Raw genomic sequence first — 20,437 nt, 5'->3', positions numbered from 1 at the left:
CTGATTCAAAACAGATAAAAGGCAGTAGTTCACACAGTGCTCAGTTAAACTGTGGAATTCAGTGCCACAGGAAATAATGATGGACACTGATTTAGATGGCTTTAAAAACAGATTGGACAAATTCATGGGGCAGAAGGCTATCAATTGCTACTAGCCTTGCTGGAATGTGCTGCCTCTGTTACCAAAGGTGGCAGGCCAGCATACACCAGTTGCTGAGGAGCTTGAGCAGGTGGAACCCTTGTACCCATCCTGCTTGAAGGGTCCCTTGAGCAGCTAGTTTGCCTCTGTGTGAATAGAGTGCTGGACTAGGTGGACCACTCCTTTGATCCAGCATGGCTTTTTATATGTTCTTATGTACGACTACAGTCTCTGAGCAGTCAGCAAAGGCAGCCCAACATACTAGTCTAACCCTGTTAACAAGGCATTTTATTTGAGTTATATCCCAATCTTACAACAAACTCAAAGCAACCTACATCATTCACCTCCTCCTGCTCTCAGCCTTATCCTCACAACAACAACCTTGTGAGGTAGGATGGACTGAGGGTCTGTGACTGGCCCAAAGTCGTCCAGTTGGATCCATGGCTGAATGGTGATGAACCCAGCTTGCCTGAGTCCCAGTTCCATGCTCTTAACCACTACACCACCCTGGCTCTCAGATACGGTTATCCAAGCCAGGCTACAGATCCAGGCAGGACTGCACCAAACTCAGCTGGAGAAAGGTACAAAGGGCATTGGGGTTGGGGATATATGAGAATTTCATTTTTGATTGCAAAGCATGCTGCATTTGAAGCTTCAGTGTGATTATGGGTACAAACCCATGTCTGCTGGAAGTGTCACTATTGCCAAACGTGTTTATTTGATTTGCACAAATTTCCCAGTTTGATTGAGCAAACATTTTCTGATGTGTGCAAGTTTCCCTGTACACTGACTCTGCCCAAATTTAGTCTACAAAAGTGGTGCAAATGTCATGTTTAATTTCTGCATGATTTGTGCAGTTTCCCCATTTGGGTAGTGTTCACAAACCTGAACAAGGAACTGGGCATGAACGATGTTTGGCGAGTCCTAGTGATTTTGTACATTGCGCATACCCCAATGATAAGACTAGATCTATGAGCATCCTAGACTGCCAGCTTTAAAGGGGAATGCAACCCCATCAAGAACAGGTTCATCACCACCATCTTTGGTAGACAGCTCACCCACCAATGTTGTTGGATCTCAGGTTCAATTTATTAGTCATCCTACACACAAAGTTTACACTTCTATCATCTCTCTTGAATCATATGTAAAAGGGAGAGAGAGAGCTAGGTGTCACTAGTTCCCTGAAGCAGTTCTTTTACAGAACTCTCAAGGTTAGCAGTTTCATGCAAATGAAAAACTATGAGGTACAAGATGGAACTATGCACCATCTTCTGGAATCTATTTGTAGGAAGGGAGCTACAGCTGACCATAACTCCAATTCTCAATTCAGGCAGTGTCTCCAGAAGGACACTATGGTCAAGTGTATCAGGAGGTATGAAAAGACCCAGCAATTAGTAGGGAAAGTCTTTGTTGTCTTCTTTGCCGCATACATCATGGAATAAGGGGACTAAGGAAGTTTATGTGCTAGAATGAAATACATAAAGAATGAAATGCATCCAGTGCTCACAAGGGTGTACTCCAAGTGAGAGCAACTAAGGTCACATTATCTGCAATATAATGACTCCACTGGAAGCTTGGGAAGAGTCCAAGCATAATTCAGTCTGCAAGAAGAGACAAGAAGAGCCCAATTGTTGAGTGGTTCAAACAGCAAATCTGGAATGCGGTTCAGAGACCAACTGTTTGGACTAAAACATACAGCCTATGTGGTATGCATGTGTATCTTTTAACCTCTTGGGGTGGTAGAGGGTGAAATACCATCAAGCTGTAATGCCTAGCACCAGCTTAGAAGTGCTTCCTCCAAGCCATTGCCAGAAGTTGAGGAAAGTAATAGACAAATTCACATAGAAGAAACTGATGGGTAGAGAAAGTCATGACATAACCCTTTAGCCATGGGAAATAAATCAGAAGCACCTGTTAGCAGCTTTACACATGCACTTTATATCAGATGTATATATGCACTTGATTCTGCTCTGATTTCATGAAACAGCATTTTTGTAAACTTGGGACCTGATGAGTATGATTCAAGCCCAGAAAAAAAAAAAAACTTTTAAATATAAAAAACCTCTCTTCTTACCAAAGAACATTGGTATATCAAGCTTGTCTTCTCTGTCTACCTTTCTTTTTATCATAACTATGTAAATAGCATACAGCATAGCTCCCACAAGAGACCACAAGGAACCTGTAGATAGAGAAAGAAAAAATCCACAAATTGTGTTAAAGTAGTAGTCACCATTACATTAAGGGCTGAATTTCTTAAAAGTTAAAAGTTGACATACGAGGGGCATTCAATGTATTCTCAGTATCAGAATGAAGAAAAAGGAATAATAAATTGAAATAATTTTCATTTTTCAATGTAATCCCCCATAACTTCAATACACTTATTACATCTAGAAATTAACTCTTCAATTCCTTGCAAAAAATACCCTTCCTCCTTGTCTAAAAAATGTGCGTTAATTGCCACCTTGAGCTCTTCATCGTTGGAAAATCGCTTTCCACAAAGATCTTTTTTTAAATTCGGGAACAGGTAGTAGTCACTGGGGGCCAGGTCTGGGCTATAGGGTGGGTGGTTTATTTCTTCGAAACCACAGTCTTGCACAGCAGCCTTCCAAACATGCGCCATGTGAATGGGCGCGTTGTCTTGAAGAAGCAACACACCTGTGGTCAGTTTTCCCCGCCTTTTTTCTTTCATTGCTTCTCTTAAATTACGCAGAGTGGTTGCGTAAGATTCTGCGTTTATGGTTTCACCTTTTTTCATGTACTCGATCAATAAAATTCCCTTTGAGTCCCAAAACACTGTGGCCATGATTTTTCCGGCCGATGGAGTGACTTTAAATTTCTTTGGAGGGTCAGCACCATTTTTATGCCACTGCATGGACTCCTGCTTACTTTCAGGGTCATAGTGATGAACCCAAGTTTCATCTCCAGTAACAATCCGGTCGAAAATACTCGATGGATCTTCACCAGAGAGCTCTAAAAACTCCCTACAGCACTCGACTTGCACTTGTTTCTGAGGCGCCATAAGCATTCACGGCAGCCATCTTGCACAGACCTTTGAAAGGTTAAGATGGTCATGAAAAATAGTAAATATGGTACCAACGGATAGGTTTGTCATCTCTGCTAACATTTTGATTTTTATTCGGGCATCGTCCAATACAAGTTTCTCAATTTTTTCCACATTTTCTTTCGTAGTGGCAGTAACCAGCCCGCCTGAGCGAGGGTCGTCTTCAATGCTTTCTCTGCCTCTTTTAAATTCACTTGACCACTTTTGAACAGTAGATAATGAAGGTGCAGAGTCCTAGTAAATGGCCACCATCTCTTCATAAATTATTTTTTTGACTTTTTCCTTGTTTTGTAAGGAACTTAATCACAGCGTGGTGCTCGATTTTCTTCAACATTGTTGCGTCAGTTATCATGGTTGTCTTTCACTGATGATTACTAAAGAAATAATGATCACACTTATTTGAAATTCTGCATGTATACCCTCAGATAGTGTCATTAGCTAATGAAATAATTAAATTACCCACATCAATAGCAAATCAACCCGATACCGGAATACATTGAACACCCCTCGTATTGTTAAGATGTTTTCTTTCCACTTAAACAAATAGTAAGTATCAAAAGAAAACATTTGCCAGAATCCCACAGAACCCACATAAAGTATTTTAAAGCATCGCTTCTTCTAAAACTGTGATGCATTGCAAAGGTAACAATATAAATTTAGTTTTAAGGTATGACAATGGTCTTAAGAATGTATAACAGAATCTACCTAAGTAATTCAATTTATAGTATAATTTTTTAAAAAAAGATATACCTATTGTATCTCTTCCAGAAGACTTTTCAGACCCAGACAGATTCACAAGGACAACACCTCCAATGCTATTTGAGAAATAAAGTTCAATTAAGTTTAGCAAAATATTCTGTATGGAAATCAATTAAGAGTAACATCTGAGACTATTCAGAATCAAAGTAATATTCTTCATTACTGAGTTTGATCTTTCACCCTATCTTTCTCGAAATTACAAAAAAAAATAAAACCCTGTAAGATTTGAAAGGTAAATCTTTTTAATGGACACAATCAACATCATATAACATTATCTTAAAGGAGGGTCCTCAACCTTTTAGGGCCTACAGGTGTATCTGGAAATTTGAGAAGCTGTTATTGGCACAACCTCAAAATGGCTTCCACAGAGGATGTAGCTAGTGATACAATGGCTGTTGTTGGGTCAAAAGTGAGTTAAAGTAGTGGTGGCAGGGACAGAAATCAGCAGCAGGAGAGAAATATGAAGGCAATGAGGTACAGAGGCTAGAAAGAATAAGGGTGGAGGCTGAGGGGAGAAACAGTGAGGTAAAGAGGAATCAGGGAAAAGAGAAACTGGTACCTTAATGTTTTCAAAGTTTTGCTAAAATAAGCATTCAAAGTAGCTAGTGGAGCTTCCTAAGTGCCATTGGAAGTTTCCACAGGAATCATGGAGTCTAGCGATGCTGCATCGGGGACACCGTCTTAAAGTCCTGACAAGAAGCCTCTAAAAAGGAATGCAATCCCAAAGCTCTAGCATTTTCTGTTATTGACACTATAAAAGGGGACTACAACTTTGCATCTGCCACCTCAAAACACATGCCCTTCAAACTTCATGTAAGATTTTCTACACTGAGTGTGTTGATAACTAAACAAAACAGATAATGTGAAGAGACCAATCCCAAGCATTAAGTTCATCTGCAGTAGACCAAACTTTGTAACTTTGCTCATCAAAAATCAACAATATACAACAAATTAGAATGAGTATGGCTCTTCCATACTTTTCCTCTGTGATCAAGAAGAATCAGAGCAACCGGCAGAGATGACCTGCTTTCAACAGATTTAGGACAAATGAGGGATGGGAAGAAGGGGAGGAAGTTAAATCTTTCACTGTTGCATAATTCTCATATTTACTAATATACTGCTGCCCCCTTTTTATTAGGCAGGGGTATATATTGGTACATAACACTACAGTTTAGCTCTGAGCTTTCAGAAAATCCACTCTATCACTCTCTTCTCTGGAATGATCTTTTTTTAAAACATGAACAGGCCACCTATGTATACTTCAACTATCTTTGAACTGAGCCTATTCACTGAAAATACTTTTTCCCCAGGGACTTTGAACCTTCTCACACAGTGACTGGGTTCACATACCACGACAACTCACGGTAAGTTGTCATGTTGTGAGAAAATGGACCGCTTGCCACAGCATAGTTTGAAAGCAACAAGCCACAGTGACAAGCCATGGCTTGTTTTGTGGTTGCTGTACCCACAATGGGTATTGACAGCAAACTGCCAAAGATCAGGCTTCCTTTTAACATGGAGTTTTTGACAGGGCTAACCACAATCACAGGCTAAGCACACACACATATTTAGATATAATCTAATACATATTAGATTAGATACATATATTTATATATATTATGGCCCTGTCAAACAATTCTGATCAGGAATATCAAAAGAACATTTTAAAACAAAGGTTGAAGCTTTGACATAATGATGTGAGTCATACTTTTCCACCTTCCTGAGTCTTGGGAAAGGGTCAAAAAGACCAAACTCCGAGAATACTCAGGATCAGCTAAGTAGCAGAACTCAATACAAAGGGAGTTATCTTTTGGCCATACCTTTTCAAAGAGCAAAATCCACTTGTAGCTTTGCTCTCCTTTGACAGCATGTCCATAGTTGGTACCTGCTGCACTTTTACAGCAGACACCTCCCAGGATGTTTTCCAGGCATGTTCCCAATTTGGACCTGTGGAAGTATTATCTCTGCACTTGTGAAATTCTGACTAAAGTTTTATAAAACTTGAAAAGATTTGACCACTTTTGGAGCATTTGTTTAAGGGTGATGAACCAATGACAGATCTTTCAATTTGCCACTTGGGCACTTTGAAGGGGCTGTCACTGGCTGTCCACTCAGAGACTGTGAGAAGCAAACTCCTCAACGAAACAAGGGGGGGAAAGTGAGGGAATGCCACAATGAGCACAAAAGCATTTGCAGTTAGTTAGAGGAGAAATGGGGGATCCTGCCACAGAAACCTTAGGAAACCTACCAACAACTGAGAGAGGAGGAGGTGGGACAACCAACAGTGAACTTAAGTGTCTGCCAGGGGCACTGGGGTAGTTTCATGAACAAGCGTCATTGAGTAGTTTATTCTCAGGGCTGGCTATTATAACCTATGACTCTATCCAATGATTGTGTCAGCATGAAATGACAACCCACAGTGGCTAACTAGCCACTCTGCAGGAAACACCTAGACCATTTCCTGCAAGCTGGCGTGTGTTTAGGCAAGAAGCCACCTTGAGAACCCATGCCTTGCTCTAGCAGTTGTTCAGCCCATGATAGATGCTCATGTCCAAACTGGGAAGACTGATTCTATTATTGTTGGCTAGCAAGCCACTTGGCAAGAACAGCAAAACCCATGCTACTCCTCATGATCTCACTGCCAGTGAAAGCCCCTCAACTGATGTTGAAGTGGCATTTGGTAAGCAGATGTCACTTGTCTGACACCCTTTTTGGCCCTAGAAAATTGCACACCCACATTTGCCTTAAAAAAGTATTTTAGCCTTTGCCGGTGCACAAAAGTGCACTTATGGCTATCTGATATGTGCTGTATTGCCTTGCTCATGGCATTGGCAAAGAGAGGTGGAATTAGTATGAATGACTAGAGCACGTATAGGCTAATTTGTACACAGCTGACAGTTGCTAATACCCTAGCTATCCCTACACTGAAAAATAAAGGGGAAATAATAGTTAAACTACGTGCTCCCCCTAAGCAATGTAATCCTCTGGTTTTAAAGTGCTGAACTGACAGTTCTCAATTTCCTCTACCATTTCAACTCTTCTGCAAGTTTCTAGCTACTGCAGAAAGAGGTTACTGTATTTCCTCCCCACAGTCCCATTTTCAGTGCTGTGGATACCATGGTTCCCTGACAATTCTAAAACAAAACAAAGCAAGAAAAGGTGGCTAAAGCTAAGTGTATGCACGCTCATGGTACCCCCACCCCCTTGCCTCATCCCATTCTGTCATCTCTAAGGGGTAGCATTTGCACTTTATTTTGAACTGGGAACTATATGAAAGGACAGTTTTGTACCAATTTAAGGGCAACAGGGGGCATTTGTGCAACTCCAGTGACAAAGCAGTTACTCCAAATGGTCAAATTTCAGCTTCATTTACTTTCCAGTCATTCAATTTCCATCTACCCCTCCAGTCCAAAAAAGTGCACATTTTAGAATTGCAGTAACTGCAGCAGCTAAATATTCTGAGAGGAGTCCTCTTTCTAGAACAGCTGGAGATTTGGGAAAGTCTTGAGAATCTGGAGGGAAATGAGAACAGTCAGTCCACTACTTAAAAGCTAAAGAACTACATTGCTAATAGGGTCATAATATTGACATCCCTTTCTCTGGTTTCCCAACATGTATTGCTTTTCCCAGTTTATTTTTCAGTGGACAGCCAGGCAGTTAATGTCCGGCAACAGTGTGCATATTATCCTATATGGAGTCTTGCCTTGTCAGTTTCCATGTACCTTACCCACTCTACTTCCCTGCTTTCTTTGAGAGCTGCAACTTACAATGCCGCTGACAAGGCAACAGTGCATATATTGGACAGTCACTATTGTGCACCTGAGCAACTGCAAGAGACTAACAATAAAAAAGACCAAACTCCACAGTTGTGTAGTTTCCAGGGGCTAAACACCCATCCCACCAACAACTGCAATTGTACTTGTTTGAAGCTCCACATGCCAAACCCCCCCCCCCCGCAAAATAAAAGCAGAGAAAGCAAAGGGTAGTGATCTGAGTAAGAAGGGGGAGACAAGTCAGTTTCTGCTGTGAAGGACACTGGAACACCAGCTGAAGGACCAAGGGAAAAGGGCAGGTAAAATGAGCCACACGAAGTCTGATCTTCTGTCTTCTGTCATGGAGATCATGGGTTGTCTGTGTAGCTTCTCTACACAGTAACCTGGTAAGCTAACTGATTTGAAAATGATTTCACACAGTGAATAGGAAATTTAGCTAGTATTATATAAAATACGGAGAGTAAATGTAACTGTTGAGGCTATATGGTTTGCTTAGTTTGCACTTGGCCATATGGGTTAGAAATAGGTGACAGTTCTAACCCTGGGTTGCTTGTACTGAATTGGAACCATGGGCAATTATGGGCAGAGAGGCTGCCAAAACAAGCGCAATGGTTTATTAGTCATTTTGTGAATGTACTTCCCCTACAGCTGTACATGATCTGTTGCATCTAAAAATAATGAGAATGTCTTCATTACTAAATCTGGCTGTCTAAAAATATTAAACAAGAAAACTCAGACTTGCAGGAAACATGAAAACTGAAGATTAAGGAGTCTATATTCTTACCTTAAAATGACAGCCAATAATTTTGAAAGGGTAAACCTATCTCCACTGTTACTCGGAAACACTGCAGCTAGAATTAAGGTAAATAATCCTGTGAAATGAAATAATGTAAACTTTTATTATTCAAATTTTATTATTTAATACAAAATAGAAACTGAGAATTAATATTTAACAGAGAACACAAAACAACTGAAATAATGAATTAGATTCAGACTAAGTTAGTCTTAATAAGGTTCCAAGGAATTAAGAAGTTGGTTGCAGCTAATTTAATTTTTATTGATTTTAGTAAGACCTACACAGGATGTGATTAATATAGTCTGTATCTGACTCCAAAACTGAAAAAAAAATTAACAGAATTTCTACTACCACATAAAATAGAAAACACTGAAATAAAAAATGGCTTTTAGTAATCTTAAAATAACTACTATTTTTATGGAGAACCCATAGTTTGTTACTGGGTTGTGAACTGTGCCTTGGTCACTGTTAGCAAACTATGGTTTGTTAGAATGGTGGGTTACATAACAACCACCCATGGCTCAACAATACACACTCAACTAATATTCAATATGTTATTGTGTTGTGTGATTCTAGCCATTATTTCCCTTCTTTTCATGTTAAGCCAACAGCAATTCAGCAGCAAGAAAAAAGCAATGGGGAATGCAACTGGTATCCCCTACTACTCAGCAATTCATTTATTATTGGTTATTAAAATGTACATCCTGCCTTTCAAAGAAATATTCAGGGCAGTTTTGAAACAGTGTGACTGAGACAAACTGCTAGAAGTGCTGGAGATGTTTCTACTTATTTGACTCGGGCTTGCAACATAATATACTTCAGAGCCCGCTTGACTGCCTTTTTTAAAAATAGAAGCTCCATTCATGAAATGCCTTCATCAGTTGTAGTTTAGTTCAAAAAGACATAACTGTGGTTTTTTAAGCATGCAATTAATGAGGACATTGAAGCAATTATAAGTTTTAAGTGTGTCAATGGTCTTTGAATATATATTTAATTTCTTACCAGAGGTTGAAGATAGAATATTAACTATGGCCACCTGGGTGTCTGAAAGCGCTTCTTGATAAGAGAAGTTTGCCAAGAACCACTAGGACATTAAACAATAAGTGTTAGTATAACAGCCTGTTCCTTGTTTTAATTCCTGTGATTTTTTTCTCTTTTTAGTTTCCAGTCTGAATCCATTAAGATTCCATTTTTTAAAAATCAGAAAAAAAACTCATTAATCTTCAAAAAACCCAGATTAATAAAGTCTTTGATAAAAAGGGTAGGATCACTGTTAAAGGATTAGGCACAACATCACAAAATAATATGGGTTAAGATATGTAAGTTTTACAGATGTTAATAACATTACAGGTACATCTCATAAAGTAATGGCTATTTTATAGATACATCCAGGTTAGACAGCCATGCTGCTTGTTGCTTTGTGAATCACCCATAACAGTTCTAAAACCATCAAAATATATTGGCTTTCCACGTAGAGAAAGTTAACTGTATTTAAATCCAACTGCAGTTAATGGACTTTACAACACAATGACTCAATGAGACAAGTTAGTAATAAGTAACTTAAGTGAAACTAACTTTCTCCAGACTAAAACCGTATTTTCATTACATAAAAGTTATTATATAATTATTGGAAAGGTGAATCTTTCTAAAACTGGACAGCTAAATTGTTTGTTGAAATAGAGAAAGAAAGCCTATAATTTGAAATTTCAGTTCTTCTTAGAAAATATGCCCAACAGTTTCAGGACACCAAAAGATTACTGGGCAGAGTTAAACAAGATAAGCTAAGTAATAGCAACTCATTGAGCCTGTAAATATACACCCCAATTCTAAAATACCATTACATGTATTTAAGGCCTGCTGAATTCAACATTGTGCATGTTCATAATTCTCAAATACACCCCAAAACACCCCTTGACTGAAAGGGGCATTTTGATGTCGATCAGCCTGGCCCATCTAAGAATAATAATGGAGAAATGGAAAATACACATTAAAATCTACCATATCCTACATTTTAGAAGACATTTTAAACTTAATTTCAAAACGAGGGTTGATAAAGTAATATAAGTACATATTGATATGTCTCATCACTGGTGGCAGTTTTTATTCAGTGTCGGTAATTGATAACTAATGATAACATTTGAAAATTTTAAAGTCAACATTTTGAAGTTCTTTTTGTTCTGGTTAATTATTGTAATAAAGAAGGAAAACAATAAAGATGACATTTGGAATATATGGTGCTTTAAAACCCATGCTTAAATGTATTTAATGTGTTTGAAAGCAAATAATTAAATTTAGCATCTGAAATTATCTGCAATTGTTTAAATGATGTAAGCTAAATTAAACAATTACATCAATATCACATATGATCTAATTTATATTTAGAGAAGCAAAGTAGGGCTAAGAAATGTAGTTTATAAAACAATGGTTTTCAGTATTATGCATTTAAAAAGAATAAAGAATAAGTGACATACCACAAAGCAGAAGAAAAAACTGATTTTGGCTACTTGAGATGCAGTAAGTTTCCCCACAGCTTTTAATATTGAATCCTGTTCCTTAACCGTTGGATAAGACATACGAGACAGCTTTGCTTCCAGTGCATGACTTGATGGGAGTTGTCGAATCTCCATAATATTACTGAACCTTACACGAGGCTTTTTGGGAGCTTTGGGGGAAAGAAGTGGTATGTGTCATTATACGTATTAATGGAACAGAAAAATAATCTACATGATAAATCCCAGACTTTCACAAAGTTCCAGTTCAGAGTAACTTCCCATCTTTAACTCAATACCTGCATATTTAGTTTTAACTATGACAAAATGATTTCTTTCAAAAGCATGCATTCCCCAGAGAGTGCTAAAGACAAGCTGTAACTGCAAATAGCACCCTAAAGGATCCCAGATTTGCCTGCCTCAGGAGGACAGCCTCTCTTGGGGAAGGTCCCTTTGCCCAATTTTGGGGGATTTCTCCTTACCACAATTCTGGACGTTCAGCTGGTTCCTGATTCTTGGGTCTGTTTGTACAATCAGCAGATTAAATGAGCCTTGGTGGCTTATTTCCCCTCAAAAGTTTGTTGTGTGCTTATGGGCTTTGCATGATTATGATAGTGGCTTGTCTTATGTGAATCCAGCAAGGATGGCTTGTGTTTTAACAAGCCAGAACAAAACCTGTCTGGTTCATGGGTTCTGGGATGCCAGCAAGCCATCATCACTGGGCACTAGCCCACCCTGGCAATAAGCCACAATGGGTTGGTTATCATGCGAACAAGTAAACAATCAGGCTTACCATGGGTTTTTGCCTTCTATCCACCTTAATCCTGCCACAGGTATGCCAGGGGATATCATGGCAGGACTGAATTGTCCACCAAATCTGTAATCTTTCTGGAGATTGTGAAAGCTTGCTGGTCACTTTCATGATTCCCATTTTTACAGCTATGGATAGTCCCTTCAAAGCACTCCACTTTGGAAGTTCTGCATGGTAGCCCTACGTACATACCTACCTACCCACCTATCTATGACTGTATATATGTGTACAGCAGGAGCCCCATACCCACTGGTTCAGTTACTATTATCTGTGAATTGTAAAAAAAAAGAAATGTGTATGTACAGTATATAGCATTTGATATTATCTGTGGTTTCAGGCATCCGCTGGGGCGGCTTGAAACCTCTTCCTGTGGATATGGAGGTCCTGCTGTACATGTGTATATGTAGACATGTACATGCAGATGTATGTTCCCAGTAATTTTGCAAATATTGGAGATTTAAACATAATAATACCTGCACTTATTCAACTTCAATTGTCTTTGCCAAAAAGAAACAATCTTTAACCTCCTGTAAATTCCACTTTAAAAATGTAGTTAAACTTTGTCAGCTGACTGGGTTCACATAACACAGCAAGCCATGCCCAAGAGGGCAACTCCCTCAGGGACATCCCTCCAGCACATACGTTAGGGGAAATAAACCACAGTAGCTTATTTACCCATGATTGTGCAACCATAGTCACTGTGTAGTATTTTCAGGGGCCGGAGAGGCAACAACAACAAAGGGGACAAGAAAGTCCATTTCTACCAGTGCAGTTAATTCAGTTTACATCTGGACCCCACTGGATGTGTTCCCATCTGTACTGTATTTAAGGAATGAACTAGTTTTCCAAAATTTCACGATAGCCCATTCTCTTTTTCAAACAGAATATATATAGCTCAAGAATTTGGTTCTCAGAAGAAAACCAAAGTTAGGTATTTAGTATTACATCTTTGCCTTCAAGCTAGTTTAAGTATGGCTACTACACCATCTTGTGGTTAAAAAAGAAGGCTTAGCTAAGTCTTTATTTATGTCCAATTATAACATTTCTTGTCTTAAATACTGGTTAGAGAAATAGGACTATAGCCCCTAGTGCCCAGGTTCAAGTATATGCTTTGCTGTTGAACCTTGATTCCCTATATATGTATAAACAAAAGCAAAAGATAAGCACAAAATCTAGGAAGTAGTTGTAGAATCTATAGGGCATGCAATGCACCATGGGGTTTTGGGATAATATATGTGCAATGGCATGATTGTTTGCCCAAGTGCACTCACAAACACAAAGGCACTGACTGCCTTATAATACTTAATCAAATTAACAAATTGAATAACAAGATAATATATGATGTCACAAAATTTATTAATTATCTATATTTGTTAATTTGTATCCTGTCTTTCCACAAAATGGTGCTCAAGGTGGCAATCAAAGCAAGGGGTATTTTTTCAGTATTAATTTTTCAACATAAAATGTGCTATCTCTAATACTTCACATGAACTGTGAAACCAAGTACAACTTACGTTGAAACAATCTACTTTGCATACTTCCTACTTCAACAACATGCCGGTCATTTATTTATTTTAGCATTTGCTTTGTGCATGAATTCCAGAGTTAGCTGTAATTTGAAGATGTGAACTAATATGCCAATTACCTGACTTAAAGGCATTTGCCTTACTACTGAATTTATAACAGATTTCAGAATTTTATTAATTTGCTTGCGTCATCTCATTTTTTTACAATTTGGCAGTTAGAATGTGTGGTGACACAAATTCCAAGTCATTAGGTATAATGGAAAAGCCATCTATTATGTGCTTTCATATTTGTAGAATTAGATGGAAATACCAATGTACTTTGAAATTATTAAGTATTTACTCACTTTTTTCATTATCACTATTTGTGCTGCTACATTTCTCAGCTGGTAAGTCATGAAACTTTACAGGAACGTATAAAGGTTCACTCTGGAATGCAGAATAACAGATTTTCCGTTATGGATCACAGTTACCTAAAACTGAACTCAAAAACTACTAACAGTGCAATGCCATGCATATTTTCTGGTAAGTACACTCAAGGATATAAAGTGGTTTAAATTGATAAAAACAAAGTCTGACTGTATCTAATTCTAGGTAAGTACACAGGATAGCAAACACAGCTTACGAACTTGGAAAAAAATCTGCTAACCAAATACAGGTAACAAAAATTAAGCACTGCCAAAAATAGTAAATATATTAGTCCAAAGGTTAGGATTAGGGTTAGTACATATAGTCCAAAGGTTTATCATGTATTTGTGCTGTTCTTAATGAACATCTCACATAGGAAATCTTTAATAAAGAGAACAGAATCCAAAAAACCATGACTTTGTTCCCATGGTCCTGGGAATTTTAAGGCTCAGGCTTACTACAGCAGCTTCCTATGAGACTCTCCCACCAAATGGTCTTGTGACCCTTTGATTCTGCACCCAGTACAGCACTTGATGTACATTTCTTTTGAATACTTGTAAAAATACAAAAAGCTAAAATACATTTTTACACTCTGAATTAATGCTAGAAACAAAGAAAAGCATTAAATGGTAAAAGTGGAGTGGGGCACTGATCCAGTTTGTGCGACACAACAGGGACTACTGTGAGCTACTTAAGCTATCAAATAGCTAAAGTGGGGTTGGCAAATTGTGGTCGTCCAGATATTTTGGTCTACAACTCCCCTCACCCTGCACCACTGTCTTATGTTGTTAGAGCTAATGAGGTTTACAAACCCCCGCCCCCCACACACAAGTTGCAATCCCTGGAGTAAATTTTCAAGCATGTAAAGACAATGTAAGGCTGCCATACAGATCTGGCTTCCATTTGGACACTACAGTGTATCTGGTGCTGCTAAACTGAATTCTTCATGCTACGAAGATAAGGCTGTCCATGGAGTCCATCAACACATTTAAATATAATTGAAGCAGCAATATGCAAACAGCATTTGACTCATATGCCTTTAATAATTTTCTAGATCAAGTATAATACACCCTTGTAGATCAGAAACATTTGTGTTCATAGGTCAGTTTGCCTTCTATCAAGATTCTATTTAAACCTACATTATGGCTGATTTGGACTTGTGTTTCTTCTCCATGCTAATTAAAAAAGAGAGATAAGAAATGAACAGATATTGCTGTTACTTAAAGACAGAACTTACCAAGGAACTATTTGTGCTACTGTCAGTTGCACAGGCAGCAAAATAACCTTCAGCGTCTGCAAACTAATCAGAGATTTAACATTTAAATTTAACTTGGACAAGCGTGCAGGTCAGGGCTGGGCAACTTGTTCTTCACATGTCATTTGACTGCAACTGCAGTCAACCCTAGTCAATATAACTAATGGTAAAGGATGATTGGAGTTACAGTTGGAGGGCTACCAGTTTTCCCATTCCTGGTGCTGCTTAAAATCAGTGTATCATTAAGCCACAGTCATAGGAATCTACAGGTGAAAGTGAGACTCAGGAAAGTTGGCTTACTAACCAAGAATGAACACATCCAACCCTAATCCTGCCTCCTGGCTTGGTGTTAGGTTAGCTTCAGCTGCTGTAGCTTCAAAGTGAAACCATGTTGGCATGAAATCCATTTCAAGAAGTGGACAGGCAAACATTTTGGAACTAGAAAGCCAATACAAGAAGGAGCACATGACAGGTAACAGAAAATCAATAAATTGAGGCACAGTTCAGGTAAGACACAAGTGTTGCTGTTCAGGTAAGTAATATCTGCCCTGTTTTGGAGGGAGTTGCACTTCCCCTATGGGACAGGGTGTGCAGCTTGGGAGTACTCCTTGACCCAGAACTATCCCTAGAATTCCACATAGAGTCTGTAACAAGGAGTGCTTTCCTTCAGCCGACGCTGGTCCATCAGATACATCCTTACCTGGACAGACAGGCCCTAGCAACAGTAACTCATGCACTAGTAACCTCCCACTTTAATTATTGTAACTTGCTCTACATAGGGCTGTTCTTGAAGATTATCTGGACATTGCAACTGGTCCAAAACCAGGTTACCAGATTGCTGGCAGGGGCCAGTAGTCAAGAACATATCACACCAGTCCTACAGCAATTACAATGGCTATCAATCAAAGTCTGGCCTAATTCAAGGTATTAACAATAACATACAAATTGTTTGGGGGCCTGGTTATCTAAGCAAACATCTTCTCCCATATGAGCCTGCCCAGACCCGAAGAGCATCCACGGAAGTCATCCTCTGAGAGCCCTCCCTAAAAGAGGTGAGGAGGGCTGTCACGAGGAGGAGGGCCTTTTCTGGGATAGCACCCCCATTATGGAACTTGCTCCCCAGAGAGGTGCATGTTTTATTAGTTTCAGCACTAGGCTAAAACCTTTTATTTTCCCAATTTTTAAATTCATAATGGTATTTTAATTGAGTTGTACCAAGTACTGGCACTTAAGAATTTTTAACCATTTCACTGTTGCAATAACTGTTTTTTTTTCCTTTCTGTAAACCATCCTGAGAGTTTATAATGTTGGACAGTATATAAAAACGTATGAATAAATAAATCAACCCCTATATGACTCCCTCAATTCTTCTCTTCTCTGGAATAAGTCTAATGACACCTGGAGTCAAAAGCTAGTCTAATGGTTGTTTGTTGTTGTTGTTAGTCGCGAAGTCGTGTCCAACCTATCACGACCCCATGGATAACGTTCCTCCAGGCCTTCCTGTCCTCCACCATCCCCCAGAATCCACTTAAGCTCATACCAACTACTTCAGTGACTCCATCAAGCCACCTCATGCTCTGCCATTCCCTTCTTCTTTTGCCATCAATTGTTCCCAGCATTAGGCTCTTCTCCAGGGAGTCCTTCCTTCTCATTTGGTGGCCAAAGTATTTGACTTTCATCTTCAGCATCTGGCCTTCTAAAGAGCAGTCTGGGTTGATCTCTCTAGGACTGACCGGTTTGATCTCCTTGTGGTCCAAGGGACTCGCAGGAGTCTCCTCCGGTACCACAAAGGCCTCAATCCTTTGGCACTCAGCCTTCCTTATGGTCCAGCTTTCACAGCCATACATTGCAACTGGGAAAACCATAGTCTTGACTATACGCACTTTTGTTGGCAGGGTGATGTCTCTGCTTTTTAGTATGCTGTCTAGATTTGCCATAGCTTTCATCCCCAGGAGCAAGCGTCTTTTAATTTCTTGGCTGCAGTCCCCATCTGCAGTGATCTTGGAGCCCAGGAAAATTAAACCTGTCACTACCTCTATTTCTTCCCCATCTATTTGCCAGGAAGTGAGAGGACTGGATGCCATGATCTTAGTTTTCTTAATGCTGAGTTCCAAGCCAACTTTTGTACTCCCCTCCTTCACCCGCATTGAGAGGCTCTTTAGTTCCTCTTCACTTTCTTCCATTAGAGTGGTAGCATCTGCATATCTGAGATTGTTGATATTTCTCCCAGCAATCTTAATTCCAACTGGTGATTCATCTAGCCCGCCTTTCTCATGATGTGCTCTGCATGTAAGTTAAACAGGCAGGGTGATAGTATACCTGAGTGGCCTAGTGCTTTTCCCTACTTTCTTCAATTTAAGCCTAAATTTTGCAACAAGCAGCTCATGATCTGAGCCACAGTCAGCTCCTGGTCTTGTTTTTATTGACTGTATAGAGCTTCTCCATCTTTGGCTGCAGAGCACATAGTCAGTCTGATTTCTGTGTTGACCATCTGGTGATGTCCATGTGTAGAGTTGTCTCTTGGGTTGTTGGAAATGAGTGTTTGCTATGACCACCGTATTCTCTGGACAAAATTCTACCAGCCTGTGCCCTGCTTCATTTTGTACTCCAAGGCCAAACTTGCCTATTATTCTGACTATCCTTTGGCTTCTTACTTTAGCATTCCAATCCCCCATGAAGATAAGGACATCATTTTCTGGTGTTAATTCTAGAAGGTGTTGTAGGCCTTCATAGAACTGGTCAACTTCAGCCTCTTCAGCACCAGTGGTTGGGGCATAGAACTGGACTGCAGTGATGCTGAATGGTTTGCCTTCGATTCGAACTGAGATCATTCTGTCATTTTGGAGATTGTATCCCAGTACTGCTTTTCCTACTCTTTTATTGACTATGAAGGCTACTCCATTTCTTCTGAGGGATTCTTGCCTGCAGTAGTATATCTGATGGTATTCTGAATTAAATTCACCCATTCCTGTCCATTTGAGTTCACTGATTCCTAAGATGTCGATGTTCAGTCTTGTCATCTCTTGTTTGACCACATCCAGCTTGCCTTGATTCATGGATCTTACATTCCATGTTCCTATAGAGTATAGATCTTTGCAGCACCGGACTCTCCTTTCACCACCAGATACATCTGCAACTGAGTGTCCTTTCGGCTTTGACTCAGTCACTTCATTCTTTCTGGCGCTACTAGTACTAGCCCTCTGCTCTTCCCCAGTAGCATACTGGACACCTTCCAACCTGAGGGGCTCATCTTCCGGGGTCATATCTTTTTGCCTTTCAGTACTGTCCATGGGGTTTTCATGGCAAAGATACTGGAGTGGGTTGCCAAGGGTGAAGTCAGTCCACAGTATAAACCAACTTTAGACTGCTAAGTATATCTGGATTCAAATAAATTAAATCAAAAGTTCATATTTAAATATTAACCTTCTTCACTGAGTCTCCAGGTGTTGTTCAACTACAACTCTCATCCTCATCTTTAAGCACTGCCTATGCTGGATAGGGCTGAAAAAGTGTGAAACTTACAGCCATTCAAAATTCAACCTTACTTCAGGAGTGGCATGTTTATTTATTTATTTATTTATTAAAACATTTTTATGCCGCCCCATTCGCCGAAGCCTCGGGGCGGCTTACAACAATGAGCATATGAAAGCATAATTAAATTTGCCCACCCTAGTTCTGAGAGCAGGTAGCTTTGATTAAGCCAGTGTTGCTAAGTTTGTCCTTCCATTTGTGACCAGTAGGGGTTTTAAGCAAGGTCAGTTTGCACTGTCAGTTTTCCTGCCCCTGCTTTGCATTGCTGAAGCAGGGTTTCTTGAAATGGCTCGTTGTCACCAAACACAATAGGAGCGTACATATTTGCCCTACCTCTAAGCAGCCTGTGACAAAGAATTCCAGAACATAGAAAAGAACCAAAGTGGGATGATTTACATGATCAAAGTGAGCCACGATAGACTATTTAAACCAAGGGATGTGATTTCCTCAGTCATTACACAGGTGCAGCTTCTCATATCATCCCATCCCAGGCTTGATGGAGGGGGAAACAGCCATCCAATAACCCAGTGCCTTTGTACAATTATTGAAAATCATTTCCCTTTCCAACAAGCCATGGTGCCCAAATCATTCCTGGGATGCACCACTGTGATTTAAACTGTAGTGGCTTATTTTGATAGTATGGACCAGGTCAATATATATTTCCTGTGGTTTTATCTTCTTCCCTACCTAAGGTGCAGGCAGAGGTGGGGGAGGGGCTTCTGAGGGCAGGGGTGCAGAGACTGGACAAGGCCGGCTCTGGCTGAGGCATGCGAGGGGGCCAAAGACGACAACCTGACCATGCGGATGCCCTCCATGTGGGGCAGGGGGCAGCCAGCCTGCTGCAGCATGTGCAGGTCCTGTGCACAGGATAGCATGGACACATCTGCAGCAATGGAGAAGCAGGGAAGAGGCGTGGGTAGGTATGCTTGTATACTGGCACAGATCATGGCTTCAAGGAGAGGCAAAAGTGCTACTCCAGTAAGTGGCTGCTTTGGCTAAGCAGGAAAAGGAACCACTGACGGAGGACATGCCCAGGGGAATGTGTGGACCAAAGGTGGACAAACAGGCAAAGGAGGAAGGAACAGTGCGCTACTGAAATGAATCTCAGCCATGAAGGCTGATGGCTGATGCCATCACTGGGAGAAATGAAGGAGGTGGGTGATAACCTTGCAAGCGATCACCAGGTAAGAAAACACTCCATGTGTAACTGAGCAGCATGTTTTAGTGTTACATGTGACACAGCCATTACCTATGCTACTCTTCATTTCTTCGCACAATATGGGAATCATGAGAACTGTGTTGGGAGGGAACCCATTCATCACTTCTGTATTTTATCAGTCTCAAAAAGTCAGACTTCAACTGCTACATCCTTTTGAACAGGATAAACAAATCTTTTCCAAAGAAAAAGAATTTATTTCATTTCTTTACTGCCCCATGGCCAAAGTTCTCTGTGCAGTTTATGGGAGTAATAGAATAAAGTAAAGAGAAATGAGGGGGGGGAAAACACACATGTCCAAGCACTGATTCCAGGACCGATAAAACTTTATATCCTATATTCATTTCAGTTCCTCTAAGAAGCATTACTGCTACAATTACCACTTCTGTTCATGCAATGATTCACCCTGAAATGTCAGGCTAATGGAAGCATAATTTTACTCACTGAACATCTATCCGAGGGTTTAGCTTATGTTACTTTACATAGGCTTTTCTCTCTACCACATGCTTTGATTTGGATAATTTATAGAAGCCACAATGTTAGACAAATTATTAATCTGAAAGACAGACACTTACAAAAGCTGCATGTCTGCCACGAAACCCACGCGTGCATTGTTGTCTCCATGGTTTCCAAACAATAAATCCCAAAAGGTAAAGAACAAACATGGATGTTTTTGC

General features: G+C 39.8%; 1 protein-coding gene across 10 annotated transcripts in view; it reads right to left on the bottom strand.

Moving 5' to 3' along the window:
- The window catches only part of SLC35F5 (solute carrier family 35 member F5), a 59,646-nt gene that overhangs the window by 17,379 nt on the left and 21,830 nt on the right, over nucleotides 1–20,437 (bottom strand). For 9 of the 10 annotated variants that reach the window (XM_044438131.1, XM_044438139.1, XM_044438132.1 and 6 more), the window contains 6 exons: nucleotides 13,698–13,779; nucleotides 10,999–11,189; nucleotides 9,530–9,611; nucleotides 8,516–8,603; nucleotides 3,950–4,014; nucleotides 2,213–2,317 (listed from right to left, as the gene is read on the bottom strand). In XM_044438131.1, coding sequence (XP_044294066.1) covers nucleotides 2,213–2,317; nucleotides 3,950–4,014; nucleotides 8,516–8,603; nucleotides 9,530–9,611; nucleotides 10,999–11,189; nucleotides 13,698–13,779 — 613 coding nt within the window. Of the gene's footprint in view, nucleotides 1–2,212; nucleotides 2,318–3,949; nucleotides 4,015–8,515; nucleotides 8,604–9,529; nucleotides 9,612–10,998; nucleotides 11,190–13,697; nucleotides 13,780–20,335; nucleotides 20,432–20,437 lie in introns of those variants that run through there. The other variant, XM_044438138.1, reaches the window with a different exon arrangement.

Source organism: Varanus komodoensis, unplaced genomic scaffold (genome assembly GCF_004798865.1).
Source record: "Varanus komodoensis strain SLA01 unplaced genomic scaffold, ASM479886v1 scaffold32, whole genome shotgun sequence".
Taxonomy (NCBI): domain Eukaryota; kingdom Metazoa; phylum Chordata; class Lepidosauria; order Squamata; family Varanidae; genus Varanus; species Varanus komodoensis.
Note: the sequence above shows the minus strand (reverse complement) of the source record. Positions and strands in the feature narration are given on the sequence as shown.